This window comes from Poromitra crassiceps, assembly GCF_964638095.1.
Source record: "Poromitra crassiceps genome assembly, chromosome: 3".
NCBI classification, from domain to species: domain Eukaryota; kingdom Metazoa; phylum Chordata; class Actinopteri; order Beryciformes; family Melamphaidae; genus Poromitra; species Poromitra crassiceps.
The window spans coordinates 8,849,309-8,859,308 of record NC_139625.1 but is presented as its reverse complement, the minus strand read 5'-3'; the positions used below and the strand labels follow the sequence as shown (position 1 = coordinate 8,859,308).

Genomic DNA, 10,000 nt, shown 5'->3' with positions numbered 1-10,000 from the left:
GGGTTGAAATTGTGTGCACTGTCACAGTTTTAAAATGTGTGAAGTTTGTTAAAAGTACAGCCTGTAAAGTCTGGTAGAGTGAATTGTGACAACACGCACTCAAGGCTGGCTCCATAGGATCCCAATGGTTGGGTATGGTTTGACCACTGCAGGGGGTTGGAGCATTGACCATATAAGGTAATCAGGGTCTATCTGACATCACCTAGAGACCATGGGCTCTATTGTTGCATCGGCCTATAAACTGCGCCCAGCGCAGCGCAGATTAGTGGGTGTGGACCAGCCCACTCCATATTTTGGTATCGGCGCTACACGCAGCCTTAAGCATTACAACCACGCCTTTTAAGCGTAAAATTATGCACAGTCTGCTCATTGGAGAAGTGCAGTAAACGAGTCACAAGCTTGCCTTTTAAGCTCCAATTCCACGGAGCGATCCAGTCCGGTCAGAAAGCCAAGCGCTCTGATCTCCCCCCTCCGTTTCATCCCCGTCTGTCTCATATATTTTATTCCATATTATTATGCTTCTCAAACCAATCTGACTGCAGTTTAAATACTGCAAGCATGTAAATACGCTACACTATAGCAAGATCAAAGTGAAAAGAATGTTCTAAACGCATCGGCTAGAAAAATATAGCCTATCCCTATGTCATGATGAGATTAGATTGGTGAAAGTTTGTCCAGAATGATATTGTTTTGCTACCTTTTCTTCTCCCCTGCTGCACAGGTAGGATGATGCACATAGATATAGCCTACATTATGTAAAGTCATTGCATAAATGTGTTTTTATTGTAAAAGTAAATGTGAAGTAAGCCTAATCTTGCAAACAGGTCAATGGGCCACTTCAAAAAAGACTAACCCAATGAGTGAGCTGGAGCACACAAAGTCACTTCAATACATTTAATAAAAGGTACAGAGAGCTGAACTGACGTTTCGACGCACACTGCGTCTTCTTCAGAGTCAAACAGTACAGGCAGAAATCCCAACACTTAAGAGAGCCTCCATTCTAGGTGGTAGTTTCTGATTGGTTACAATGGAGTGGGAGGTGGTTAATCAATAAGCCTATACCATGAGAGCACTCACAGAAAAAATAGAAAAGGGGGGCAGTGCTGTGTTAGAGCAGCACTCCCTCTATAATAATACATAATAAACAAGTACAATACAACAACACATCACTTCCTCACAATAAGATCACAGGTAACAAGAGAGGCTCAGTTCCTCATTTAGTCCCTGTGGTTCCACTGTATTCAGGGTGAAGATCCAGAAAGCCTCTCTCCTAAGTAGCCTGTTGACAATGTCACCCCCTCTCTGTGAGGGGGAGACTTTCTCAGGGACTAAATTATCACGTTCAGAGCAGTCGAAGTCCCACGATTTTCGCTAATGTGGGGTAACACATTATGTTCACCTCATTACAGTATTTGAAACCACGTTTAGTATGAGGATCCAACATTGTAACAGTATACATGACACAAAATATGGAAAGGCATAACATGTCCCCTTTAACTTATATATAGATGCACTTCATTTGAGTTATGACAATTACACCGGAGATAATAGGATTTCATCTCAAATGTCGTGGGTGTAGTTTAGTGTACGGTATGTTTTTCCTGTAGCTACTCTTTGCCCTTGGAGCTGTTTATTTCAATTGAATTGAAAATATGTGTGGGTGGATTTGGATACAATAGATCTTAATTGAATATGTGTGGGTGGATTTGGATACAATAGATCTTAATTGAATATGTGTGGGTGGATTTGGATACAATAGATCTTAATTGAACGTAACCACGTCACCCCTCCAGCAGGTAAAGGGAAGGTCCATCGCAAAGCCAAGTCCCAGAAGAAGACCGAGGAGGGAGAAGCAAGACCAAAGAGCAAGCCTCAGGGGGAGGAGATGCTGAGGGAGGAGAATGACGACAGCTCCTCCACCACCACAGACACCTCCAACACAGACACTGAGGTACCTTCCACCACCACAGACACATCCAACACCGACACTGAGGTACCTACCGCTCAAATCCAAGCGTGGAGCAAACGTTAATCACACATTTACGCTTATTTAAGTCATAATGCTATCCTACTGCTATAATTGGAGAGCTGTCCGTCTGTCTGTCCGGAGTTGCAAGGCGCACGGTTGCTCCGATCACCTCCAAAATTTGCCAAAACACTTTTCCGGGGTCTGTAATGAATCTGGTGCAAAAGAAACTGAAAAATTAAAAATCCTACAACGATATTTGACATTTTTAGGCCTTCACTTGTCCCCGTCATTTGTGCATAAATGACATCACTGGTCAACAACTTCACTCAAATAAACTCTCAATAACTGTCAAACTAAATGAATGGCTTCAACACTGTTTACAGTTTTTGGATATACTACTGACCTTGCAATGATACAAAGTTGGTTGAAAATTGGCGGAGTGTTCCTTTAACGTGGAACAGTGCAGTTGAGAAGTGTTCACACATTCAAGCCTCTCTCTCTTTGTAATTGTCTGTGAGCTTCTGTAAAGCTGCTAGTTCTCATGGAATCTCTCAGTGCTGTAACAGTAATTAACCTTGATCAAACTCACTTGTGTTGGGTCTTTGGGTTGAACTCCAGCCTTTAATCATAAATGATCAGGCTGTTGAGAAGGTGGAAAGCTTCAAATTCCTGGGGACCACGATTTCCTCTTCTCTTAAATGGAACGTCAATGTGAGCCTTATCGTAAAGAAAGCCCACCAACGTTTGTTCTTCCTGAAGCAACTCAGGAAATTCAAAGTCTCAAAGATAGGGATGTGTCACTTCTACCGAGCTATGATAGAGAGTGTGCTTACATTATCTATCACAGTTTGGTTTGGTAACTGCTCAGCTGAAGACAGAGAAGAGCTGAACAGGATCGCGAAAACGCCATCGAAGATCATCGGTAAGGATTTGCCGAGAATATGCGATATCTATAACGAGCGCATATTGAAGCTAGGGCTGAAGATAATAAGGGACCCCTCCCATCCAGCCAATGCTCTCTTTGCCCCCCTTCCTTCGGGAAGAAGGGTACGCAGCATCAAATGCCGAACCACTCGTCTGCGTAACAGCTCGTACCCTGAAGCAGTGAGGGCCCTTAACTCCTCCTCAGTTCAGTTCACGACCCCAATTTTATTTGACCCCCTAGTCTTTTAATGCACCAGACACTTTAATGCATCATACACTTTTTTTTATTGCACTAGCTGCCTGTGCCTAGCCTGCACTGTACACTGTATTTGTAGAAAATGCTCCATAATGGCCCACCATCAGGCCTGTTCTTGGGGCAATTGACGCCCACGAACCAAGGCGCCAGCGACGCAATGGTGATGTCACCGCCGTGCATCATCGATGGTGATGTCAGAGTTCACCTCGTGAGGTCATCGATGATGTCATACCTGCCCGGACGTTGTGACATCACCAACGATGTCATACCTCGAATGTGGGGGGATTATAAAGGTGGTGTTCTGCTATGATATGTATGGTCCTCTTCCCTTTCTGCAAATCTGTATGCCACTCTGTATACTGCTTCTGCCTGATATTCCAAATAAATTCGCCTGAAAGACATCTCTGTGGTTCTAATCGATCACTGCCCGTGAGCCCTAAGATCCAGCAAACTTCACACTTCACACAAGGCAAGCACACAAACTTCCTTACAGTATTGCATACTGTTTTGCACTTTAAAGTTATCTTTGATTGCATGTTCCTCTACTTTTTATATGTCGCAACAGATGTGTAGTTGTATTGTCTGTCTTTCATAGTCTGTCACTGTGATTGTTTTGTCTGTTTGAGCATTATGCCAAGACAAATTCCAATCAATTTTAATTGATATGGCAATAAACTATTGAATCTTGAATCTTGAATCTTGATGTTTAAGAAGGTGTGGGAACGCTGATAAGTGATTTCAGACGGTGTTTCCTTTGACATCATTTGGCATCTCACTAATACGCTATCCTACAGTAAACCCAGGGACCCGCCATGTGTCTTTTATTTTGTAGGAGCTGGCTAACAGAAAAAGCAGACCACTGATGATGGAAAAGGACAAAGAAGAAATGACAGAAGCTAGTTTAAAGTCGAAGAACAAAAAGCCATCCAACACCAAAGAGAAGAGCCAAACGTCAAGGTCAGCTCCTTTCCTTGGCTTCTATTACATCCAAATGCTTGCTTGGTTCCTGTTTGCTGAGACATGTTTCTAGACATGTTTTGTTTTAGGTTTTCTTCTAATTGTCCTCATTGCTCCACAGTTCACTGGAGTTGCCATACATCACCCCACTAGAAAACAAGCGAAAAGCCTTTAACTCCAAGAGTGTTCTAAATCAAGCTTTAGGTGGCACATCACCAGCCATAACCAACGTTTTACCTTCAAAACCAAGAGGTCAGTGCTTTACATGTTATTTATCCTTAAAGCTGGGGTAGAGGTCAGTGCTTTACATGTTATTTATCCTTAAAGCTGGGGTAGAGGTCAGTGCTTTACATGTTATTTATCCTTAAAGCTGGGGTAGAGGTCAGTGCTTTACATGTTATTTATCCTTAAAGCTGGGGTAGAGGTCAGTACTTTACATGTTATTTATCCTTAAAGCTGGGGTAGAGGTCAGTGCTTTACATGTTATTTATCCTTAAAGCTGGGGTAGAGGTCAGTACTTTACATGTTATTTATCCTTAAAGCTGGGGTAGAGGTCAGTAGTTTACATGTTATTTATCCTTAAAGCTGGGGTAGAGGTCAGTGCTTTACATGTTATTTATCCTTAAAGCTGGGGTAGAGGTCAGTGCTTTACATGTTATTTATCCTTAAAGCTGGGGTAGAGGTCAGTACTTTACATGTTATTTATCCTTAAAGCTGGGGTAGAGGTCAGTGCTTTACATGTTATTTATCCTTAAAGCTGGGGTAGAGGTCAGTGCTTTACATGTTATTTATCCTTAAAGCTGGGGTAGAGGTCAGTACTTTACATGTTATTTATCCTTAAAGCTGGGGTAGAGGTCAGTGCTTTACATGTTATTTATCCTTAAAGCTGGGGTAGAGGTCAGTGCTTTACATGTTATTTATCCTTAAAGCTGGGGTAGAGGTCAGTACTTTACATGTTATTTATCCTTAAAGCTGGGGTAGAGGTCAGTGCTTTACATGTTATTTATCCTTAAAGCTGGGGTAGAGGTCAGTGCTTTACATGTTATTTTATCCTTAAAGCTGGGGTAGAGGTCAGTGCTTTACATGTTATTTATCCTTAAAGCTGGGGTAGAGGTTTGTGCTTTACATGTTATTTATCCTTAAAGCTGGGGTAGAGGTCAGTACTTTACATGTTATTTATCCTTAAAGCTGGGGTAGAGGTCAGTACTTTACATGTTATTTATCCTCATTCAGTAAGTTTTCCACCGCGCCCTCTGCGTGCATTAGTATCGATAACGATATCGCCGTTCACAGTCAACAAAACACAGCGCCAGAAAGCTCTATGTACATGTTGTGACATCGGGTACTCACCACGTGATGAAATAATAATCCATAGTTCCGTGAAACATCATTTTCGTAGCAAATCCGAATCGAGTTACTTCTTGGTTTTCAGGAATGCTGCGGCTGTAGAGCGCATGCCCACATCTTTTTTTTTATTATTATTATTGCTACGGGACGTGGCAGACAAACTGCTTAGTCCCAGGGCTGGCCAATGGAGGGCGGTGTGGGATAAATAAAGGCGAGATTCTCCCTATTCCAAGTCAATCTACCATGTCCTACAGTATGACTAAAAAGCTCTTATATTACAGTAAAATTTTTCAAAAATCTTACTGATTGGGGCTTTAAAGCTGGGGTAGAGGTCAGTGCTTTACATGTTATTTATCCATAAAGGGATACACCAACATTTTGGGAGATTTGCCTATTTGCCATATTGCCGACAGTAAATGGATAATGCGGATGCCTTTATCGTCACTGTGCGTGCCCTACAAAGAGCGGTACAGCCCTCACTGCTAATTAGCTTAGCACTACAATGGTAGTGTAGTGAATGGTACAACTGCCTACTCCAGTTCAGTCACCCAAAATACACATTCCCAACACCGCCAGAAACACTCACATGTGCATGTTGTGACTCGTGTACTCACCGCGATGAAATAATAAAAGTTACTTGAAACGGTCATTTTTGAAGTAAATCCACACACCCAGAACTAGCAAAGATCAACCAAACTAACCAAGAGTAACTGAAGTTACTTCCTCACTTGCCATGAGGCGCATGCGCTCTGTGCAGTCATTTTCATTCATTTTCATTGCGGATTTATTTTGCACATAATCTCACACATATCCGAAAACTGTAAACAGCTTAGCAGGCATTCATTTAGTTTGACAGCTATTACTAGTTTTAGTTTTTAGTCTAGCTTTAGTGAACTCTAATAAGCTTGGAGTGAAGTTGTGTTGATGTCTGTGCCTCTGTGCCCACCAGTGCACGGTGTGAAGTTGGAGGAGCTGCGGCCCCCTCCCCTGGCCCGGCTGCAGCCCAGCAGCAGCAGCAGCAGCTCAGAGGGAGAGAACAGCATCTCCCCTCCTCCAGAGTGGGACTGTGTGCCGCTCTGCAAAGGCAACAACCGTAAGGCCACAAGTAACTTCAACATCTTGCTTCATACGCACGCTTTATTCCATATACTCGACCATAAGACCACACCAAGTGCCTTACTGCCTTCACCATCTTGCTTCATACACACTCTTTACTCTATAATCTATATACCGTACTCAACAATAACACCACAAGTGCCTTCACCATCTTGCTTCATACACACTCTTTACTCTATATACTAAACCGTAAGACCACACCAAGTGCCTTCAACATCTTGCTTCATACACACTCTTTACTCTATAATCTATAAACCATAACACACCAGTGCCTTCAACATCTTGCTTCATACACATTCTTTACTCTATATACTCAACAATAACACCACAAGTGCCTTCACCATCTTGCTTCATACACACTCTTTACTCTATATACTAAACCATAAGACCACACCAGTGCCTTCAACATCTTGCTTCATACACACTCCGCATGTTTTAATAATATAATTATAATATTTTGCATCAGTTTATCAATAACATATCACAAGAGGAAGTGTCACTAAAATTCACAATATATCAATATTTCGTCATACCCCTAATGGTAGACTATTGCAGTGGTTCTCAAATTCTTTCACATGAAGGACCCCTAAACTGACAAAGATTAGACCACAGACCCCCATTTGATAGGATCTTGTCCCACGGTCCCCCATATGATAATAAGATTGAAGCTTTTAGATGTTTTATTACAGAAAGTGTGTAAAACCCATGACCAAATAGTCATTGTCTTACTTATGAACGGAATTATAGCGTAAATAAATTGCCCCCCTTTTGGCTGGGGACCCCCTGGAACCCCCTCAAGGACCACTGGGGGTCCCCGGACCCCCAATTGAGAACCACTGGACTATTGGGTTCAGCTGAGGTCACCAGATATTGTGATGGCTCAAGGTAAAGCTTGCTAGCCTTGTGCTGTCTGATGTTCAAACAATATCAAAGATAAAAGACCAGTTTAATGTAATTTGTTAGCGCGCAGCAGCTTATATTGTTTGAACATAAGTCGATAATGTGATTGAATGCTGTCTGTTGACATCTCCCCAGCAGTGGACAGTCTCCAGCAGATCTCCATGCAGACCATGAATGCAGAGCCATTCCTGAAGAGACCCATCGGGACTCCACCGCCCTCTACTGGCAGCTTCTCCACCTGTGCTTCCTGCAGCTCCAGGTACAGCTGCCCAAACGTGTCTTTTATAAAGAAAAGGGAAAAAAGTCTTGCATTTTAATTCTTGGAGTGGCGCTATTTCCACTCATTGAGTGATTTTTGTCTCTGTCCAAGAATTTCAACTTTGCATTGAGTCTACGCGGAGGAGTCACACACTCTGATTGGTTGATGCGGCCGATGACGGCAGCGTCTAAATCATCAAGCTCTCTCCTGTGAACCAATTGCTGCTAAAATCTTATCTAAGTGTACCGGTAAAATAGCATTTCTAGATCGTAAGACAAGGTCTTTCGATGTTTCTGTTAAGAAACTTTTGGTTTCATCCTAGATTCAGTGCAATTTTGACTATGCGTGTTCTGCTTGGCAAACCTCGGAAACAAACTGCAGGTGATGCAAAATAACATGATTCGTTACTTATTAGATGCACCTCCTAGAACTCATGTAGGGAGTCACGAATTCAAGAAGGTGGGCCTGCTGCCAGTGCGCCACAGGATAGAACAGTTGAAACTGAATCACGTGTTTAACATCGTAAATGCTACTGCTCCACACTACATGGGCTCGCAGATAGCCATGGTTCATACTCAGCATGGACACAACACCAGGGCCAGTGTGCGCTCATGTATAGTGCCACGAGTGAACGGTGTAGCTGTTGACGTTAATGTAGCTCTTATTATGTGTCAATTTTAGTGGTATTTATAGTGGTATTTTATAATAACATTTTTATGGAAAATTCCTGTTTTATTCAAATAGCTTCCATGTAATGTGATACAGTGACTCTCAAGCACTAAAATCTAATATAAAGAGGCGTGTCCTATTTGTCCAGTGTAGCAATAACTTCTGCTATTGATTCAGAGTCACCGCCTCACATTACATAGACATCCTATTATGGATCCATGGAAATATGTGGGAGCCCTGCATATAAAACAGTGCAAAGTGTAGAATGGGACCTTCAAATGTAAGTGCCACCACAGCCACTATTAATTGCACTTCATACTCATTACTTATTATTGAGTCCCCTTAATCTTATGGCTCATTTCCACCACATATAACAGCACAGTACAGCTCTACTCGACCTGGTCTCACTCGTCTCTACTTGATATAGACTCTGCTTCCATAGCAAGTTTACTCGCCTCCGCCCACACCTGGTCGTCATAGCGACCGCATATCTGCCCTCCGCCCATAGCCGAAGTAGGCTATAACGTATAACGTTAAAATTAAATCCATACACGGAACTTTTAAACTGGTTATGAAATACTGGTGCCTCTAAATGACCTACAGTGTACATGGGCAAATGTGACAATCGGCCAGGAGAATGGATATCACTTTGTTGTTACTCAAACTCACATGCATGCACTGCGCGGGGGATGGGAGTTGCGCTACGGGGAGAAGGGAAGTGCTACCCCGGCGGCAACTCACCAGGCAAGACCGCGGCTTCGCTAAACCCCCGCCTCCGGCCTAGCGGAGCCGACGTAGCACACAACTACAAAGGGCTTCCCGAGGAGCAGACTTTTTCTCTCTCAAAACAATTGAAAACCACCGTCATGTTAAAGCTGAGCAAGGAGATTGATTTTATTTCACCAGAGCCGAAGGCAGCAACACAAAAAGACTGATGGAAATAACAGAAGAGACGGTAAGCCCCACTAAACTGGTATCCAGCATTGACAGTAGACAGTAAACACGATTCTGCCTGACCAATCGGTCGTCTGCAGTGTTTTCACGTCACCGTATGAACCCGGGTTCACAGCGCTAGAACCTCAACAGAGCAGGCACCAAAAGCAGCACGACTCAACCCCGACTCAACCCGGGCTGTCCAGGTTTTTGATCGGTGGAATGAGACAAAAAAGCGAGACGAGTGGGGCGGGGCCGCGCTGATACCAGCCGTGGAAATGGGCCATTAGTGGAGGGGAACGTTTGGGGCGGTTGTTTATTATTCTCCTCGTTGCATTGTGTTGATGTTTCCCTGTTTTTTCTTCCAGTGAAATGGGATTAAAGGCTGCCCTTTGCAGTAAAAGCAAACTCACCAAGTCGATCTCTCTTCCCGGTCAAAATGGGAACCCCACTTTTGCTGCCGTGGCTGCAGGTTACGACAAAAGCCCAGGTAAGAGCCACACTGCTCATTGCTTTTCTCAGCTTTCACTTAAAGGAACACGCCGCCGATTTTCAACCAGCTTTATATCATTACAAAATCATTACATTACAAAATCATTACATTACATTATCATTACAAAATCAGTAGCATATCCGGAAACTGTCAAGAGTTTTGCAGTCATTAATTTAG

At 43.0% G+C, this 10,000-nt stretch overlaps 1 protein-coding gene across 1 annotated transcript in view; it reads left to right on the top strand.

The window, feature by feature from the left end:
* LOC310774281 (transmembrane protein 131-like) overlaps window positions 1-10,000 on the top strand; it is a gene marked incomplete at its 5' end in the record, with an annotated part of 80,124 nt that overhangs the window by 58,147 nt on the left and 11,977 nt on the right. Inside the window, 6 exons of the mRNA XM_083634324.1 lie at window positions 1,794-1,951; window positions 3,982-4,106; window positions 4,228-4,358; window positions 6,403-6,546; window positions 7,605-7,728; window positions 9,699-9,820. Coding sequence (XP_083490450.1) covers window positions 1,794-1,951; window positions 3,982-4,106; window positions 4,228-4,358; window positions 6,403-6,546; window positions 7,605-7,728; window positions 9,699-9,820 — 804 coding nt within the window. The remainder of the gene's footprint in view (window positions 1-1,793; window positions 1,952-3,981; window positions 4,107-4,227; window positions 4,359-6,402; window positions 6,547-7,604; window positions 7,729-9,698; window positions 9,821-10,000) is intronic.